This window comes from Notamacropus eugenii, chromosome 1 (assembly GCF_028372415.1).
Source record: "Notamacropus eugenii isolate mMacEug1 chromosome 1, mMacEug1.pri_v2, whole genome shotgun sequence".
NCBI lineage: Eukaryota > Metazoa > Chordata > Mammalia > Diprotodontia > Macropodidae > Notamacropus > Notamacropus eugenii.
Window position 1 is genome coordinate 550,440,992 of NC_092872.1, and position 21,318 is coordinate 550,462,309.

A 21,318-nucleotide genomic window follows, 5' to 3' on the forward strand; every position below is an offset into this window, starting at 1 on the left:
ACTGGAATATAGGTCTCCTGATTTCCAATTCTGTTCTCTTTTCACTAAACCATATTCCCATTCCCATAATTTATATATATGTATGTATGTATCTACATCTGCACATACAATACATGTCACATTTTCTGACATTACATTGGTGATGCTTTGTGCTTGAAGAGCACCAAAATGACATCACCATATTGGAATTAAGGTACAGTGTTTCTGACTGTGGCTTATCAGACCAATATGAACTCAGAATGCTCTACTGCAAGTAAGGCACAAATGGTCCACAGGAACATCTGGAGTAGAGATGTCTCTAAATTTACACATCTTATGCTCCTGTGGGGTATTGCAATTCTGCTTTGCTCATAGAGTACGGCACCTTCTTTGATGAAGGCATGCCATGCTGGGAGGTCCTTTGTTCGCATCTCCCATGTCACACAATCAATTCCAAAGTTCTTCAGAGAGACCCTTAAAGTGTCCTTGTATTGCTTCTTCTTACTGCCATGTGAGCTTCTTCCTTATGTGAGTTCTCTATAAAATAGTCTTCTAGGCAAATGTACATTTGGCGTTCAAACAATGCAACCAGCCCATCAGAGTTGCACTCTGCAGTAGAGTTTGAATGCTTGGCAATTTAGTTAGTTTAAGAAAGGGTCTCAGTGTTCAGCACCTTATCTTGCTACGTGATATTCAGAGTTTTCCTAAGACAATTCAGATGGAAGCAATTCAGTTTCCTGGCATGATACTGGTATAACTGTCCAGGTTTCACAGGCATACAACAATGAGATCAGCACAACAGTTCTGCAGAATTTCAGTTTGGTAGGCAGTCTAATACTCTTGTCTCTCCCAGACTTTCATAAGTAGCCTTCCAAACACTGAGCTAGCTCTGGCAATGTGTGTGTCATTCTCATCATTTATGTGTACATCTCTGGAAAGTATACTACCAAGATAAGCGAACTTATCCACAGAATTCAATATTTCTCCATTTGCTGTAACTGATGGTTCTATGTATGGATGGCGTGGTGCTGACTGGTGTAGAACCAGTGTTTCCTGGGTGTTAATTGTTAGGCCAAAATTAGCACGAGCAGCAGAGAATCTATCCACATTTTGTTCTATCTCAGCCTCAGAGGATGCATTGAGTGCATAAACATCTGAGAACTAAAAAATCATGCACCAATTCTCTCTCCACTTTAGTTTTGATTTGTAGCCTTTTCAAGTTAAATAATTTACCATCAGTGTGGTAGCTGACCTTGTTGCCATTTTCATTTTTGTTGAAGGTGTCTGACAACATTACTGAAAGCTTCATGCTAAAAATCATGGAAGCAAGCATGCAACCTTGTTTCCCTTGAGTGGTGACTAGAAAATCATGAGAGGATTGTCCTTTATTCGGAACTCAGACAAGCATACTGTTATGAAAGTGATATATGATACTGATGGATTTAGGGCAACCAAATTTTGCCATAATTTTCCACAAACCCTCATGATTGACTATCAAAGGTCTTAGTCTAATCATGGCATTAGTAGGCACTGAGTGAATAAAGAACAGAGCTGACTTCTGAGCCAGGAAAGTCCTGACACATACTGGCTATGGAACCTTGGGACAGGGATTTAGCTACCCAATACTCTAGTCAACTTGCAAAGACTACACAAGTTACAGAGTACCATATTATATGAGGGAGTTTTCTCACTTGGGAGTTTCCTTTACCATTGAAATCTCAGGTCCAGCCCCAATCTCATTGTTAGGCAATTTTTTAAAATCTGGAAATCTCACTAATAATAGGTGCTGCTAGTGTTACACCACCCTATCCATCACTTTCGTTACAGTTTTCATTAGAATATGGCCTAAGAGTAAAAGATGGCTATTTTTTTTATATCTACCATCTCTTCAGATTGAGTCAGACACAACAACCTATCCTAAAGTGTGAATTCAAGTTGTATCATGTCATTTAAAAGTCTCATCAATGAACAATATCTATATGGAAGTTACTTTGATAACTTGACCAATCCATTTTTTTTGCAACAGTAGGATAACTCTTCCATGCTTTTCCTTTAATTTTTAAATTTTATTCAAAGATTTATTTAAAATTTTATTTTAAAAATTTATTTAATTAAAATTTAAATCATTCCATGCCTTTTTAATCTGTGCCATTCTTATAAAACTTCATAGATGCTCTACTTAAGCTCCCCTGATGCGCTGGAGGCCTTCTTCTCATTAAAAAAAGTAATTTGCAGGTCAAAGTGTTGTGATGTTGTGCATAGGAAGATGTTTTTAGAGTCAGGAAAGTCTGGATTCAATTCCTACCTCTTACACATATGGGCTATGTGACTTCTGGCTATGGCTAAGTCACCTTACCCTGATATTGACAGAAGTAGTTTCCTCTATGGAAGTGAAATCAGAAGCATAAACAAACAAAAATATTCAGGAGGATCACTAGTACTATCAGTCTGTTGCCTACCATTCTTACTACATGACCAGACCATAATCCTATCTGGTTATATGTTTTTGAAAACGCCTTTAATGCTACTCCTGGAATGCATGCTGTTGCGGGCAATATGTAGTAGCTTATTCATGCCCACTATGCATCCTCCCATTACCTTTGGGTTACTGGTAATTTTGAGTCTTCAGAGACTGTGAGGTTCCACAGTGTGTAGATATGTAACATATATATATATATATATATATATATATATATATATATATATATATATATATATATATATATATATATAGTTATGACACTACTGAGTTTGAAATGGGCTGTGAAGTTCATCTATTCTAGTCCCTAGAGAATGTTTGGTGTTGAACCAGTATCGGACTAAGAATCTCCTTTCAAAACAAATAATTTGATCTTCACTTGAAAAGCTCAAGTTAGGAGGAACCCACCACTTCCCATAGAAACCTATTCTATTTTTGGATTGTTCTAATTATCAATGTTCCTGAAGATTATAAATGACAATGCAATGGACTTTTTTTAGAAGTGAACTATTTGGGGGTCATTGAAAGGACTAGACAGTTTTTCAACTATGATCTATCTTGATCTCCTCTGCAATTCTTGGATTAGCTCATTGTCCATCTGCCATGTTCATACAAGTAGATAGATATAGCTATACCTATAAATCTCTCTCTCTCTCTCTCTCTCTCTCTCTCTCTCCCTCTCTCTCTCTCTCTTTCCCTCTCCCTCTCCTTTGTCTTCTTCCTGGTATCCTGTTGCATGCCATAGTTTGGGCATATTAATCTATTTTTTCCCTTCAGTGTCTATGATAGGCAAATTTCACATTATGAAGAATTCCACTTGGAGCCTTGATAATGCTTCATACTTGGAGGCAGTGAGTACAATGTCATCTGTGAATAGGTATATTTGGAGAACTTCAGCTTCAAAAGAATGCTTTAAAAAATACTTCACTTGATACCAATACTCACCTGTAATGTTGAATATTTTCAATAGTCTTGCCTTAGTTTCATATAACTATTGATTAAAGAGTGCCTTAATGGCTACATTTTATTCTGACAGAAGAATCAAGAATTGACACAGTGGGAGCTTGCAGTCTCTACATTTCTCATGGTGTGACTATTAATCTGTTGCAGAAAATAGTGGGCCAAGGTAGATTTGGGTGGCATCTGCAGAGAATATTTATATAGACAGAGAAAAGTCATGCTCGAAACTGGAACTTCAAATGTAAATTTATTGATTTTTGAAGCCCTGTATTTGACGTACTCCTATTATCTTCCCCTTTAAAACAAAACCCTGCAAACTGTAATGTTTATGCCTTTAGTATTCTTAAAGGCCAGACAATTTGTCTTAATTTTTTTTTTTGTATGTAAATAGTTCATAAATAAAGATGAACAGCCTGGAGAAGCTGAAAGCTTTGGACACTGCCAAGTTCAACAGGAGAGTTGCAATGCTGGAGACAGAGAGAGAGAGAGAGAGAGAGAGAGAGAGAGAGAGAGAGAGAGAGAGAGAGAGAGAGGAAGAGACAGAGAGAGGAAGAGACAGAGAGAGAGAGAGAGGAAGAGAGAGAGAGGAAGAGAGAGAGAGAGGAAGAGACAGAGACAGAGAGAGAGAGAGAGGAAGAGAGGGGAGGAAGAGGGGGGAGAGAGGGGGGGAGAGAAAGAGAGAGGCAGAGAGAGAGACAGACAGAGAGGGAGAGAAAGAGAGAGAGAGAGAGAGAGGAAGAGAGGGGGGGAAGATGGGGGGAGAGGAGGGGGAGAGAGAGAGAGAGAGAGAGAGAGAGAGAGAGAGAGAGAGAGAGAGAGAGAGGGAGAGGAAGAGACAGAGAGAGGAAGAGAGAGAGAGGAAGAGAGAGAGAGAGGAAGAGACAGAGACAGAGACAGAGAGAGAGAGGAAGAGAGGGGAGGAAGAGGGGGGAGAGAGGGGGGAGAGAAAGAGAGAGAGAGAGAGGCAGAGAGAGAGACAGACAGAGAGGGAGAGAAAGAGAGAGAGAGAGAGAGAGAGAGAGAGAGAGAGAGAGAGAGAGAGAGAGAGAGAGAGAGAGAGAGAGGAAGAGAGGGGGGGAAGATGGGGGGAGAGGGGGAGGAGAGAAAGAGAGAAAGAGAGAGAGAGAGAGAGAGAGACAGAGAGACAGAGAGACAGAGAGAGGCAAGACGATTCTTTCTCAGGGCGCTGGGCATTTAATCCAATCCGTTGGCTCCACGAAGACGAAGGTCCACTCTACCAAGGCCGGCTTCCCAGGACACACGAAGTCAGTGCAGCCCTCAAACCCGCTCTCCCCACACAGGCACCGCCAGGTGGGGGCTGGGTGACAGCGAACGAGACATCCAGAAGCAACAGGAGTTGGTTTCGGCCCCGGCCCCCCGACCCCCCGGGCCGCGGAGGAGAGTCCGCGGTCGGTCGGGAGCAGCGTCCGCTGCTGCCCAGATGCCTCCTCGGCCGAGCCCCTCGACCTCCTGCCAAGGACTCGGAGTCGAAGGGACGCTCGGGATCCTTTGTGTGCCTGCCACCCCATTACCCTTTGTTATCCGTAGCCCCTCCCAGCCAAAAGGGGGAGTGTTGGGGACCCGACCACAAGAATGACTTTATTTAGGGTTTTTAGGGGGGCGTCGAGGAAGAGCGCCCAAAGACGTCTTTCCCACTCTCGAGTCCGCCCACCCCTTCACGCTCCGGCTTTCGCGAGGGGAAAAGGAGCGCGACGTGGGGGGGGGAGTAGGTGAGGGGGGGAGTGAATTCATCCCCACACCCAGACGCTCCCCCCCTTATTGGTTAGCGTCCTCTGATTGGCTGAGGGGTCTGCACGTTGCGCTGGGATTGGGCAGCGGGGCTGTCCGGCGCGTGAGTGTGGGAGCTGGGGAGGGGGCGTAGGCGCGTTTGATGGGCTTTTTTCGGGGGGAGCTGTCAGAAGGGGAGGAGGCCCGAGAAGCTGGGCGTCCAGAGCTCGGTCTGGCGGGGTCAGGTCGGACCGGAGGCGATGTGGATGTCCGGGGGGGGTGGGGTCTGAGGCGGGGCGGAGCCCAGGAGCGGCGGCGGCGGCGGCCAGAGGGGCGGGACGTGCCTGGTCCCCGCCCCCTCCTCCTCTTCTTTCTCCCCCTCCTCCTGCAAGCTGCGAAAGGGGCCGGAGAGGCGGCGGCGGCGGCGGCGGCGGCGGCCGGCAGCTCCATCCCCATCTTCCTCCTCCTCCTCCTCCTCCTCCTCTTCTTCGTCCGCCCGCGAGGCTTCCTCCGCCTCGGGAGCGGGCTCACCTAGGGAGCGAGTGAGGGGGCAGACAGGAGGGCGGGCGGGCTGGGGAGACGAGGCTTCGGCCATGGCTACTACCACCAGCACCACCGGCTCCACCCTGCTGCAGCCCCTCAGCAACGCGGTGCAGCTGCCCATAGACCAGGTATCCCTGTCGGGGGTCGCGCTCCCCACGACCCTCCCCCCTGCCCCGCCCCCGCCCCTCCCTGCCGGTTCGAGGTACCAGTAAAGGCAACGAAGTCTGGGCGTCGGGTGGCTTTTTAGTCTTTATCCTCCCTCCCCCAATTAATTGCACAGGAATCTGGGGGGGGGGGGTAGGTCAGGGGAACATCCTCCCCCCCACTATCCGGTGCGCTTCTCCCCTGGAGCGAGGGAGAGGGCGATAAACCTATTATTGTGCAGTCACAGCGATCCCCTCTGTGCCCATCTCTTGTCTCCAGTCTCCCCAGCCCCCATCTCTGTCCGCACCCCCCACCCCGCCTTGGCTTTCGGGCGGGGGCCGCCGATGGGCAAGAGCGCTTGTTCCAAGCACGTTGTGGCGGCTGTGTATGAGACGCGCATGGGTTGGGGGGCGTAGGGGGGTGGTGGTGGTGACAGTGATGATGATGGTGGAAATGTGCTTCCCTTCCTCGCTGTGGGGTCCGGGCAGGGTGCGCGCACCCCCAATGCCTAGCCTGTAGCTGCTTTCCTAGCGAGGATGTGCCCGGGTTTGTGGGGGTGCCGAAATCGGGACTTGGGGTGCTCCAGCGCCTCTGCCTGGTTCGCCCAGCTGTGCAGAGAGCGCGGAGCCTCCGGGCCACCCCCCTACCCCACCCCTTGCGCGGGTGCACCTGTACGGGTGCATTGGAGCTTGAGGGTGTAGCTGTCCAGTGAAGGGATGGTGGACGGGTGCGTTTGTAGGTGTTACACTTTTCCTACAGTGACATGCTAACAGGCATCAGTTTTAGGACCACTTTGGGGTAGGGAGAAGTAAGGCAGAAAAGTGGGAATCTAGTTTCCCAGCAGAAATATGCGTTTAGTTTTTTCATCTAAAAGGAAGGAACCCACAGAGGTGCTTTGATGTAGACGTGCATAGGTAGAATTTACATGCATCCTGATTTTACCTTACGTGGAGAAGAAATATTGAGGGATAGACGGTTCCAGGAAAGCATTATTAATTTTATTTTTAAAAAAAGTTTGAGTAGTGTTATTTGTGAGGAGACACTTTGGAGGTATTGCTAACTGCGGACAGGTTAGGAAATTATTCCGATTCCAAGTCCAAAGGTAATTAATTTTCAATTCTATCTTAATGTTGTTACAAATGTGCCATGATCTGGTAAAGCAGCAGGACTTTGTTAGATAAATATTACAGGGTGTTCATGAATTGCCCTTGATCTTTAATGTGTTTCTTTCATTGATGTCAGGAGGAATTTCACATATGGTTAAGAAGGGGTTAGGAGATATGACCCCTATTTTTGAAACTGCTTTTTACTAGGCTTCTTCACCTAGAGAATATGTCAGTGGGTTTGGCAAGCTTTTAAAGAATATCAAGCCCCAATAGGCGAAAAGTTAAAGCTTTTTGAAATTTTCTGAGCATTTGTTTAATTAATTTAAGCTGAAACAGTTTTATTATTTGAAATTCAGCCGTTGCTGGTTTTTAAACTTCAACTGAACTTCAGATAAATTGTTTTAAATAGAAGTAATGGAGTAAGTGTTTGGATTACACCATATTGTTTTTGATTAGCAAAAAAAAAATTTAAATGAGGTACCCCCCCCACCCTTGTGTTGAATATCAATAATGCTTAGCATTCTTACAAATTGAAATTTATTTCCTAATATTAATCCTGTGGTGCAGGAAAATGTTATTCACTGTTGTTGTCCCAGGTGGTAAAAATTGAATTTACTGGTAAAGACCAAGGAGTTCAATGAAGATCACTTTGTGTTTTAAAATAGTTTCTAACTTATGTTCTGTAGTTTCCAAATAGTTCCATATTCCAAATGGAATATGACTTTCATTGTTTCACATCCTTGACTTTACTAAGTTGCTGCTTCTATCACCCAACCTGGAGTGTGTTTCATGTAGCGTATATCAAGGATTGCCCTCATATCTGTGGAGTAGCGTCAGATAACTTACTTTCTTGATCACAGCTACAGACAACCTCCATGTTCACCTGTTGTAATGCAACCAGTGAGAAAACATTATTTCTTTTCTATCTATAATTTAATATTTGTATATGACTTTTTAACTTTCACTCTATTTAGTTGTTTTTCTTCTCTATAATAGACTTTTTAAACTCAGTTGTGTTGAAATCAACAGGAGAATCAAGGGAAGAAAAAGGCTTAATAAAAGTCAAATTCTTGACCATCCGTAGGTGATCTCTAAACCTGTGAGATTTGCCTTTCTCTTGGAACCTTTGACTGGATAATGTAAAATCTTTTGTCTTTATTATAGATTTATTTATTTAATCATGAATTTGAATTGTGGGAAAATTTATTTTTTCTAATTAGACATTGATGAAGAATATAGGGTAGTCATTGCATAAGATCTTTTTATAATGGTTATGTGGTTATAAAAATTGTTTCTTTGAATAGTAACCTAAGTAATAACTTAACCTAAACATTAGCCAAGGCTTTAAGAAATTGATGCAGATTTTTAAATAGCTGACACTTGAGAGTTGTAAAAATGTTAATTTTAACATTGAAATTACTGTTAATCATTATTTGGACATCACACACCCATATATACACACATAAGTACATCTATACATACATATATATGTATACATGTTTCCTAGAAAAGGAACCTTTAACAAGGAAAAAAATTATTATTATCACAGTGAAAATAGTGAGTTGGTTATAACCAGAATAGTGTGAATCAGTATAGGATAAACTGGGAAATGAAAGGTGTTAAAATATTATCTGTTAGCATGTGTTAATTTTGTGTCAATTAATTTTACTATACAAACTTAGGAAATTATAAAATACATTGAAGGTACAAAAAAGCAAAGATACATCAGGGTAAGAAAAATAACTTTTCATGGCATTAATGAATATAGAATGAATTAGAATTTAAGTAAAATAAGAAAATAAGGAAGATTTTAGAATCAAGGTTTAAAAAGCACAAAAGAGTTGAAAGAAAAATTTTACATAAGAATGAAGTTGATTAAGTTGGCAAGTCTTTCTTGGATTGATTTATGTATTTTATCAGTATGAGTTTGAATGATGTAATTACATCTTCAGATTATCATCTTGGACAACCCCTGTTTATATATTTCCTTAAATTCACTAGAAAGGGTATTTACCCAGTTTATTTCACCAATTCATTCTTACCAAGCAGGGGAGGCAATGTGGGGTTATGCGGGAGTCAATAGAACCTTGATCTCAGAACCCCACCTCCAAGACATACTGACTGTGTGACCTGGGCCAGTCACTAAAGTGTTTTAGGCAACTCTGTAAGACAGTAAATTGCTGAAAAGATGCTGATCTGCATTGGGGGAAGCACTTTGCAAATCTGAGAGTTCCCTATACTAGAGGAATCACAGCCTAGGCCCTATCTTTGTTCTCAACAATAAGATCTTATTTAGTGAATCATTTACCCTGTGGAATCTAGGAGAAAAGCAACTTCCATCTTTCTTTAGTGACCTTAAAGTTGAAATAAAAATAAATATGCAGATGAAGTATATGAGGCTTAAACATTCGAAGGATTCAGCATCCTTATTGCTTTCTCCAGACCTTGTACTGTGAACTTATTTCCGAAATTATCTTTAGTGGGTGGATATTGATAAAAAAGTTCATAGACAAAGTTTTAAAGATAAATTTGAAAGAAAAGAAGTTCTGCAAAAAGGAAAGGATGAATGTGCGTTCTAAAAGAGAATCAGCTTGTGTCTCTGACCATTAATATAGTTGTATTTTAAAGGAGATCAAAGGACAAAGTGAATGCAAAAATGAGATGAATAATAACAAAGAAAAGATATTTCTAGTTAAGCTTCTTTTTTAGAGTGCTTTTAACTACTAAATTTTTTGAGAGTAGTAAGCTGCTTGTAACTTATTTATCCTTATAATTATCTGAAGAATTTCTAAATGGGGATGGTCACTTTTCCATATTTTTGTTTTTCAGCCATTTTCTTTAGGAACAATTGGTATTAGTGCTGTCACAATTGAGCAGGTATCTCTACAGTCTGATATTTAACATGGCATGTTTGACAAAAAATCAGTGAGAAATGGCTCAAGTTAGAGTATGGGGTCACTTTTTTGGGGGAGATCATGTTAATCCTTTGTTTTTTTGTGTGTTTGAGTAGGTACTGTTTGATAAAGGAAGATGATACTTGAAAAGAAGGAAGGGAACCCCTTAAATTTTTTGACTTACATTGATTTCACTTCATTCTATAACTTTTTCATCTATTTTGTACTCACTTTTATTTTAAATAATTAAGCTACTCTTACTCTCAATTGCTTTTGCTTCCTGATTATATAATGCATCTTCTATGATTTTCTGAGTTTGTTATATATTGTCTTTGAAAAAAATGCTTTAGTCTGTACTCAGAGCTCATCAGTTATCTCTGCAGGTAGATAGCATTTTCTAGTGTAAGTCATAAATATTTGTATTGATCAAAGTAGCTAAGTCTTTCACAGTTGATCCTTGTTACAATGTTGCTGTTATTGTGTGCAGTGTTCTAGTTCTACTATCTCACTTTGCATCAGTTCATAGAAATCTTCTCAGGTTTTTATAAAACCGTCCCCTTCATCTTTTTTAACAACACATGGTATTTTATCACAATCGTATACCATAACTTCTTCAGCTGTTCCTTAATTGATGGACATCCACTCATTTTCCAGTTCTTTGCCACCACAAAAAGAGCTATTGTAAATATTTTTGTACATATGAATCCTTTGCCTTTTTCTTCTTGATTTCTTTATTATACTGACCTAGTAATGCTTTACTGGGTCAAAGTGCATGCACAGTTTTATAACCCTTTAGGCATAATTCCAAATTGTTTTTTAGAATGTTAGGACCAGATTACAGCTCTACCAGTAGTGCATTAGTTTACTTATTTTCCACATTCCCTCCAGTATTTCTTTTTCTTTCATGTTACGTTAACCAATTTGATGGGTGTGAGGTGGTACCTCAGAGTTATTTTAATTTGCCTTTCTCTAACTAGTCAGGATTCAGAGCATTTTTATATGACTATTAATACTTTTGATTTATTCTTCTGAAAACTACCTTTTCACATCCTTTGCCCACTTATCAGTTGGGGAATGGTTATTATTATTATTATTTTTTTTTACAAATTTAGCTCAGTTCCCTATATATTTGAGAAATTAGATCTTTATCAAAGAAACTTGCTCTAAAATTTCCTCCCTAGTTTGCTTTTTTCCTTCTAATTTTGACTATTGGTTTTGTTTGTACAAAAGCTTAAATTTCATATAATCAAAATTATCCATTTTATTATTCCCATTATCCTTCCCATTATCCTCTTTATCTTTTATTTGGTTATGAACTCTTCCTATATCTATAGATCTGCTAGGTAGTTGTTTCACTCTTCCATTAACTTGCTTATATTACCCTTTATGTTTAAATCATGTACCTTGTTTTGAATTTATCTTGGTATGTAGTTTGAGATATTGGTCTATTCTTAGTTTCTGCCAGGCTGCTTTTGAGTTTTCCCTGCAGTTTTTGTCAGAAAGTGAGTTCTTGCCCCCAAAGCTTGAATCTTTGGGTTTATCAAACATTAAATCACTGTGGTCATTTACTACTGTGAATTGTGTACCTCACTGATCTACCATTCCATTTCTTATCCAGTACAAGATTATTTTGATCATCACCACTTTGTAATATAGTATGAGGTCTGGTACTGTTTGGCTGCTTTCTTTCACTTTTTTTCATTGGTTCCTTTAATATTCCTGACCTTTTGTTCCTCCAGGTGAATTTTGTTAATTATTTTTTCTAATTCCATAAAAGAATTCTTTGGTAGCTTGCTATGGCACTCAATAAGTAAATTAATTTAGGTAGTATTACCATTTTTATTATGTTGGCTTGTTCTACCCATGAGCAATCACTATTTCTAATATTGTTTAGATCTGTCTTTATTTGTGTGAAAAATGTTTTGTAATTGTGTTTATATAGTTCCTATATGTGTTTTGGTAGGTAGACTTCTAATTATTTTACATTCTCTGCAGTTATTTTAAATGATTTTCTTTCTATGTCTTCCTGCTACGTTGTAATGTTTTATTATTTGGTATTTATTGGTTGACATCCATCTAGCCATGTGAACTTAGCTGAGTCACTTCACCTTTGCTGGGCCTTGGTTTCCACATCTGTAAAATCTGAAGGTTTTGGACAAACTGATGTCTCATTCCTTTTGACTTTTTCATTCTTTCACTAGGAACATAAAAATTAACTTTATATACGGTTGCTATTGTTATTATTACTGTTTGTCCTTCATTCCTAAAGAGGAATATGACATCAGCAAAGGGGGAGGTCATAAGCTGCAAGTGAATTGGATTGAAGTGAGGTGTGTAGTCATCAGACTCATTTTTTCCTCCAGAGCCATCTAGGCTCATTGGCAAGATATAGATCAGGACAACTGGAGATGACTCCTTTCTATAAGGTTATATGAAATTGAAAGGCTAAAAGTAGCTAGCTGATAGAATTTAATGATCATTTTTGGGGCATGTTTAGAAGAGGTATCCACTCATTTATGGCTCATTCTAGATGATCTCTGCAGTCTCTTATACTAATATTGTGTCTTTTTAGGGGGAGGGCAGAGGAACAATAATGGAAGCTACAGAAGTTTTGAATCAAAACTTGTGTTCTTGCCATTAGGCAACTCTAATGCTTCCCAACAGATGAGTAGATGGGGCCAAAATTAAGAGTCTAAACTTCTTCCAATTGCAGATAGGTTTTTAGTGGCTTACTTTACAAGTAAAGGTATACTTAATGATTATACTATTTTGCAAATAAACCATATTAAAAAAGGGAAATTTTAATTAATATCAATTAATTGCACTTATTACTTAAGATTTTTATTTATTATGAAATCACACTAATGTTAAAAATTACTTTGCTAAGTGATACAAGTTTTAATACATTTTTCAGTTTTTGTTACTGTTTATATTTAGTAATGACCAGCACAGGAAAAGATAACGACTCTCACTGCTCTCAGACTAAAGACAGACTGGCGATGGTTGGTTACCATGGGTCACATGATAAACAGGAGAGAGTGTCCAGTGGCAACCCACTCACCAAGTTATATGATGGGCACAATTGTGACTAATGGAAGGTGGGTTAAGCAGGGGCACAGACACTCCTTATATCTTTAGTTTCTTTTATACTCTGTACATGTATCACGGGCTGCTGGCAATCCTTTTGTGGGCCACAAATGCCCCACAGGCTGTATGTTGTGCAGGCCTGCAGTAGATGATTTAGACTGAAGTTTCAACATTTTTTGGTTAGAAATACCTACTTTTCATTTCCCCAAAGCATGCAATCATTGTATAGTGTGGGATCATTGTTGGATTGATGGCAATGTAATCTTCTAGGCCTGGGGTGATGAAATAATGTGGTGGTAGGCTCACAGTAAAAGTCTCTTATTAGAGTGAAGAATAATCACAATTGTTAGCTGTGCTTCTCACTTTCAAGAGAATTCTGGTAAACTGTGAAGATAGGAGATGTGGTGAATGGGGAAAATATCTCTGCTGACTCTTTAAAGATTTGTGATTTGAGGTTCTGAGATGTCCTAGAAGATTCTGATCTACTTAAAGGACTTCCATTTTGATTTTCATCATGAGAGACAATAGAAATATATTGTATCAAGAAGTAGTTAGCCAGTTTATAGCATCAGCAGCAAGAAGCAACAAGTAAGTATAATGTGTAAATATAGAAACTTGATGAAGGGAGTACAAGCATATCTTTGTCTTTATTCCTTTATTTTACTGTTTGCTCCATGTGATTATCCTTATTTTCATTCTTTTCTTACTCTCTTACAGTTATTTATAATAAAAAAATCATTTACCCAGAACTCTTCTTTAAAAGTTTACTTTTGGGGGATATGCCACTTTCGGAAGAAACAGTCTTCAGTACAAGCTTATATTGACAATTTATTTTTTTTAAAACACAATTTTCCAGGGGATCTCTTTTGTCTACATAAGTCTGATTGTTTACACCTTTTTTGTGTCCATGATATACTTTTATAATGAGATTTATTTTAGTGATAACTAAAGATTTTGATTTTTATTATTAAAGAATGAGATTTTAATTAAATTAATTATTAATTATTAAGGCAGTGTGATATAGTAGGAAAAGTACTGATCTTGGGAGTTAGGGGACCTTTATTCTTGTCCCAGCTTTGCCACTAACTAGCTGTATGAACCTAGGTTAATCACTTTATTTTCCTTGAATTCTGTTTTATCATGAGTTAAATAAATAAGTTGTACTAGGTCTATATTTAAGTAAGACAGTTTTCTGGAACTAAATTTTATCATTTATTAAAAGAGAGGGTTGGACTAAATTGTCCTTAAGGTCCTTTCCTTTTGTTCATCATTATGTGTTTCCTAAGACTAGACGATATTTCTGAAAAATTTTTGACAAAGCATGGAGAAAATGTATGGCTTTCTGCCCATTAGAAAATGCAATTAACCAGGCAACCCCATATCCTGAGCGTATTAAAGTGCATCAGATTTTAAAATCATATTCACTTTATTCATAATCAAGAAATAATTTCTTTTACATTTTTTCTTGCTAAATTCACTTCCTTTTATTAATTCTTCTTTTGACTTCCCTCTAAAGTAGAGAAATAGGGAAACTGAGACACAAAGGTTGACTGGATTTAGCTAGGGTTAGAATCCAATTTAAAAAAATTCACTCGTTTACTTTAATTCCCAAATATGCAAGACAGGGATAGTGCAATGAAGTAATATATTTTATTTTATTTTTTTAAATTCTGTTAAGTTTCTGAGTATAGGTTGAAACTAACATTTTATGAGAATTTTTCATTATCATTGACAGAGGATGAAGATATAGGTAGGATGGATTTGGTGTTAGAGGAGCTGGCTTCAAATTATAGCTGTATTAATACTAGACTCCAGTAGTATCTAGAGTGACCTTGATTTTAAAAAGAGGGGCTTTGAACTAGACCACCTCTGAGGTACCTTCCAGTTCTAAATTTTCTGTCCTCAGTGTGTGTAGAAAATTTTGAATTGATCCAGAATCAGAAGAGGTAGCTAATATGATTGGTAACAGATTGGAAATTCAGAAATACTTTCCACTGGATTGAGAGATGGATTGATACTATCTTATGCAATCTTTAGGGCCAAGTGTAAAATTTTACATTTAGGTTTAAAAAAATCAACTCCAGAAATTCTGTGGACTAGTGGAGCTGTCAGTGGGAGATGGAGGGGAATCTGATCTAATAGCAATTCACTTTACAAAGATGAAGGGCTTTTTAGTCCAGTACAAGATAAATGTAAGTCATTTGTTGACATGACTACTAGATATTTAGATTATGGGAGGTCATATTACAATCCACTGTTGGAATAATGGATAGAGAACTGGTCTTGAAAGGAGGAAATCATGTTCAAGGCACCCACCTGACTACGTGGCACTATGACTCTGGGCAAGTCACTTAACCCCTCACTTCATCTAAGTCTATAAATTGCAGAACAGCTGACCATATTAAAAATGAGTTCTATGCCAAAAGTTCCCTATATAAATGAAATAACAGGTCTGGATTTGGCAATTCATTGGCTTGGAGGAACTTGGAGGGATGAGAAGGGCCCTTCACATGCCACACAAGGATCTCATCACTTTGATGCACCTGAGAGATGAAGGGGGTTGATGATGTGAGGGACAGCTTTGTGAGTTATGAGTATCGTCGTTGGTATGCAGAAAAGTGGAATCAGTTGGTTAGGGATTGTTGTAGTGGTCATTGATTGTGTTGGATAGAAGTGATTGTTGTATGTAATTCTCTTTTTCTATGTGAGAACTCTACACAAACTGACCAAAAGAAATTTCAATTTGAAGAATTTTTTGCAATTTGTAGGAATTTGTACATGACAAGGGTCACAGTTTTGGAAATAGGCTTGAAAGTTAACACCCTTTAAAAATGGAAGGTTAGAATTTCACACCACTAATGCTACATTCTGTCTGCAGACCCAAAAACACAGCTGTGCATTGGTTTATATAGAATGAAAAAAATAGCCTTGATAAAGTATCATTTTAAAAATTTGATCTAGCTAGTAATAGAGTAATCCCTAGAAAGATTGTAATAGCCTAATTTGTGCCTATTAAAGTTAGACAGAATGCTATATCTTCCTACAACTGTTTGAATTTGAGACACTTAATATATTTTTTTGTACCAAACATGATGTCAGGCATGCTTCATCCTTGGAACTACTAACTCAGTTGTTAAAATTGATTGTATACCATGAATAGAAGTGACAGTGCATTTTTGGTGAGAAAATGAAAGGGAGCAAGCAAAAGTAGGGGAAGGAATATAGATAATAGAATTAGATGTTTCTTGATAGATTTTTTCTTCCTTTTTGAACATTTTAAAAATGATGAGTTCCAAATTCTCTCCTTCTCTCCAGCCCCTCCTCCCCCTCATTGAGAAAGCAAGCAATGTGATACCCAATTTACTTGTGAAGTAATACAAGACATTTCTATATCAGCCATCCTGAAAAAAAAAGTGGAAAAATGTGCTTCAATCAGGCCTCACGGTTAATCGGTTCCCTCTCTGGAGATGGAAAACATTTTTCATCATCAGCCCTTTGGGATTGTCCTGGATCGTTGTGTTATCAGAGAAGCTAAGTCTTTCACCGTTGTTCCTTGTTACACTGTTGCTGTTATTGTGCAGCAATGTTCTGACCTTATTCACTTTACTCTTCATCAGTTCATATAAGTCTTTACAGGTGTTTCTGAAGCCATTCCCCTTGTCATTTCTTACAGCACATTACTATTTTACTACAATTCTATACCACAACTTGTTCAGCCATCCCCCAATTGATGGGTACCCCCTCAGTTTCCAATTCTTTGTTACTACAAAAAGAGCTGCTAGTAAACATTTTTGTACATATGAGTCCTTTCCTTTATCTTTCATCTCTTTGGGATACAGAGCTAGTGGTGATATTGTTGGGTTAAAGGGTATGCACTGTTTTATAGCCCTTTGGGCATAGATTTCATAAATATCTACTATTTATAGAGAACTATGGGAGATCCAAAGTTTATTAAAAGAAAACCACTCCCCTTATATTGCTTAGCAGAGAGATTAGATCAAAATGCAGAAAACTGTGATAAATCATATGGTGATAAAGTACTTTAAAGAGTTACAAAACAAAGTGCTATGTTGAGTCTAAGGTTGACTTTTTTTAATGATGAGGTAGGAAGAAGACCAGGGAAGACTTCAAGAAGAGATGGTATTTAAGTTTAATTTTGAAGGGTAGGTAGGAATTAAACAGTTGAGAAGAGGAAGGGGTTGCTTTTCAAGGATTCCTATTCAAGGATTGTACTAAGCCAGAGAGGTAGAAAAGTGCAGTTTCTATACCGGAATGATAGTATATAGATAGAATGAGTGGAGGACAGTGAAATAAGATACATAAATACCTTCTCTGAACCAAACACAGCAAAATGTTTGTGGAAATTTAGAAGTATAGCAAAACACTGACAAGGGAAGTGATGCCATGTTGAATGTAGAGGGCTCTAAAAATCAGGTTAAAGAATTGGAAACTTATTTTATGGACAGTAGGAAACATTTGAAGATTTTTGAGCTACGAAAATAACACAAATTGGTCTGTATGTAAGGAATATTATTCTGGCAGGGTAGGAATAATGGATGAGAGTGAGGAAGAAAAAGAGGTGGGAAGACCTCAGGAAGCTATTACAAGAGCCCACCTGAGTATGATGAGATGCAATCTTACAATATCATGAGTAGTAGAGTGATGGCACTGTAGTAGGAATAGTGAGAGGGAACACATATGACAAATGCTGTAGGGGTGGTGTGGGTAATGCTTAGTGGCTATAAAAGTGAGGGAGAAAGGAAGGGTCAGAGAAGCACATAATTTTAAATATGAGAGAGGATAATATAGCATTGCCATTGACAAACATAGTGAAGTAGAAAAAGAAGACAGTCTCAGGGAAAATTATTAAGCATGGTTTTTTTATATCTTGATTTTATATCTTGAGTTTGAGATGCCAGTGGTATCTTTGGTAGTTTATGGATTACTGGGCTAGGATTAATTTTGTAAAAACTATACAGTGTGCTGTTGTTACCAGTATCGTTCCTATCATCATGAGATACTCGTTGTGTTGTCATTCTTTTTCCTTGGGGAAGTATCATTCTCTAAACTCTGGAATCCGGGGAAGGGAAAGTATTGGGAAGTTTGATATTTAAACATTGAACTTCCATATTATACTAAATTTTAATGGGCACATTTGAAATAAAAACTGAGAAATTTAATATTGTTACCTTAGATTTAATAATTTAACCTGCACAGTTTCAACAGATTCATTTCTAAGATATTAAGGTAATTTTTCAGGTATGAATTACAAGCAAATATTTCATAACAAATTTTAACAATGAAAAAAGTTTTAACAATAAATGAAATTAAAAATAAAACAAATAAATATTAACAATAAAATATCAACAAATACAGCTTATATTCTAGGAAAGTTTCTGGCAGATAATTGTACCACAGGACTAATTTATATAATAATTATGTTAAAAATATGGCACTAGGTGCAACACGTACATGGATAAAAAAAGTTAAAATCTAGAATATTGAAGAAATTTCTGGAAACATTTCACTGTGGATAGAGTAGAGTGGAACAGTTATAAGGTATTTCTTTTTAGGGCATCATTTTCTCTCTTACTCTTTATTAATGAAAGAAGAGAAGGCTCCTAAAATGCTGAAATTATTGGTCTTATTCTTTCCTTTTTGTTTCTTATATTACATTTAGTGAGTCTGTGTCATTTGGAATTTCATTGGTAACAGGGGGAAAAAACCCAGTAAAACTTCATTGTATTTTGCCCAGGCAAGTGACATGGATAGTAAATTGATTAAATATATCCATGTTATAGAATGAACATTATTTAATAAGTTAGCAGCAAAATAAGAACCAAATGTATGACACCATAAATCTACATTATGCAGCTTTACTACAATATGCTCAATTAAGACCCTTTAAAATGTTATTTTTTTCTTAGAAATCTATTTTCTTTATTTTCCATTTTTGTCCATTGATGGGGGGGAGGGGGAAGGAAATAAAGACCCTTGTAACAAATATCCATAGTCAAAACAAATTCCTGTACCACTCATGTCCAAAAGAATATATGTGTCAATCTGTAGCATGAATTCATCATCCCTCTGTCAGGAGAGAGGAAATATTCTTTGTTCTCTACTCTTTGTAACTGTGGTTGGTCGTTGCGTTGATCAGAGTCTTAAGTCCTTAAGCCTTTCAGAGTTGCTTGTGTTTGCATTATTGTTGGCATACTATACATTTTTTTCCTAGTTTTTTTTTCAATCTGTATCAGTTCATACAGGACTTCTCAGGTTTCTCTGAAATCATTCTTTTCATCATTTCTTACAGCACAACAGTTTTCCATTACATTCATATACCATAATTTGTTTAGCCATTCGCCAGTTAAGGGAACCACCTTAGTTTCCATTTCTTTGCTGCCACTGAAAGAGCAGCTTTAAATATATTTTTTTACATATTGAGCTTTTTCTTCTTTCTTTGAAATCTTTGGAATATAGGCCTAGTAGTGATATCTCTGGACCAAAGGGTATATATCTCCCTTTGCTGAACTTTGATAGGAAAATGTTCCTAGCCAAGGTCAGTATCAGACCTTGTCATGACTTGCTCTAATGTTCTCCCTAGGTTTTTGTTGGGAAAAGCTGGGCTGGATGGTCTCCTACTCTTATCATCATTGCTATTCTTTCTTTCTTTCTTTTTTTTAATTTAATTTTTATTTTTTAATGTTTAACAATCACTGCCATACAATTGAGATTTTATTCCCCCCCCACCTACCCCCCACTACCCCCCTCCCTCCCCGCGACTGCATACAATTCTGTATCATTGCTATTCTTTCTAAGACCTTTCTTCTCAGAAGCCTACAATCAAGGAGAATAGTTATTTTATGGGAAAAATAAATTCAGCAGGCATTTATTTAATACCCACTGTGTGCAAAGTACTTAAACTCTAGGAAATATAAGACAAAATGAGATAGTCCCTTCCCCCATGGGGCTTTTTTTTTTCTTTTTTTTCTTTTTACTGTAGAGATATAAGATGTGCATAGATCAGTAAATACGTAGTATTTATTTTGAGGGAGAGAGCACTGGCAATTTGAAAGGTCAGAAAAGATGCTGATGTAGAAAGTGGTATTTAAACTTAACCTTCCAGGAAAATAAGAGCTTGTCTGAGGGAGACAGAGAAGTAAGGAGGGATAGTGCTTCGAGCATGGAGAGCAGCAAAAGCACACAGATGAGATGGAATACCAGGTTTGGATAATAACAAATAGACTTATTTGGCTGGAACATATTTTGTGAGAAGAAATATGAAATCAGTGTAGAAAGAGCCAAATTGTGAAAGACTTTAAGTGGCAAATGGAGAACTTTGTGTTTTATCCTGGAGCAGGAATTCTTGAACCTTAAATTTTTGCCATGGATTCCTTTTACTGTCTGATAAGGCCTCATCTTAGAGTTTTTAAATACACAACATAAAACCATAGGATTACAGACCAAAACTAATTATATGGAAATGCAGTTATGAAAATATCTTAAAAACACATTTACCAGCAACAGCTTAAGAACTTGTGACCCAGAGGTAAGAAGTCAGTGAAATTTCCTCAGCAGTTGAATAATATGGTAGTTTAGGAATCATAACTGGGCAGCAGTATCTAGGATGGATCAGAGAAGTGAAAGATTGGATTCAGGAAGAATGGTAAGGAAGTGGTTGCAGTAGTTTAAAAGCTAAGAGATGATTAGGAGTTGATAGAAGAGAATAGATGTGAATGAGGTTGTGAAGGTATAATTAATTGTTAAGATTTGGTGACTGATATATGGAAGCCTGAAGAGGTAAGGATTACTCTGAAGAACCTGGGTGTCTGGAAGGATAACAATATCCTCAGTAGAACAGAGATATTGGAAAGAAGATAAATGAGCCCTGTTTTAGATATGGTGAGTTTGAGATTTCTTTGGCATTGCCAGGCAGAAAGGTCCATTAGGCAGTTGGTGACATAGGACGGGAGCTCAGGCTAGAGATGAGGTCTGGATATGTAGATTTGGGAATCACCTGAATAGTGACAATAATTTAGCCACTAGGATAAGTTGAGATTACCGTGAGAAGGAGGTCCTAGGAATGTAGGCCAGGGTATCCGAGTGTTGGGTACAAGACATGGATGATGATTCAGTGAAGTAGATGGAAAATATGGAATTCTAGATTGGATGGGACTTAGGTAATTTTTTTATTTATATATTTTATATTTTTATGTTTATATATTAAAATATATAAATATTTTATTTATTTATGAATACTTTATAGTAGACATGAGTCATTTTACCTCTCTGATCCTCATTTTCTCCATCTGTAAAGTAGGAACAATAATACTTGAGCTTATACCTCCCTCATTGGGTTGTTAAGAGCAAAGACCTTTGTTTACTTCAAAGCTACATAAAA

At 38.0% G+C, this 21,318-nt stretch overlaps 1 protein-coding gene across 2 annotated transcripts in view; it reads left to right on the forward strand.

Moving 5' to 3' along the window:
- Positions 1 to 5,471: 5,471 nt before the first annotated feature.
- MBOAT2 (membrane bound glycerophospholipid O-acyltransferase 2) overlaps positions 5,472 to 21,318 on the forward strand; it is a 178,580-nt gene continuing 162,733 nt past the window's right edge. The window contains exon 1 of one of the 2 annotated variants that reach the window (XM_072634276.1): positions 5,472 to 5,817. In XM_072634276.1, the coding sequence (XP_072490377.1) occupies positions 5,740 to 5,817 (78 nt within the window). In that variant the 5' untranslated portion in view covers positions 5,472 to 5,739. The remainder of the gene's footprint in view (positions 5,818 to 21,318) is intronic. The other variant, XM_072634275.1, reaches the window with a different exon arrangement.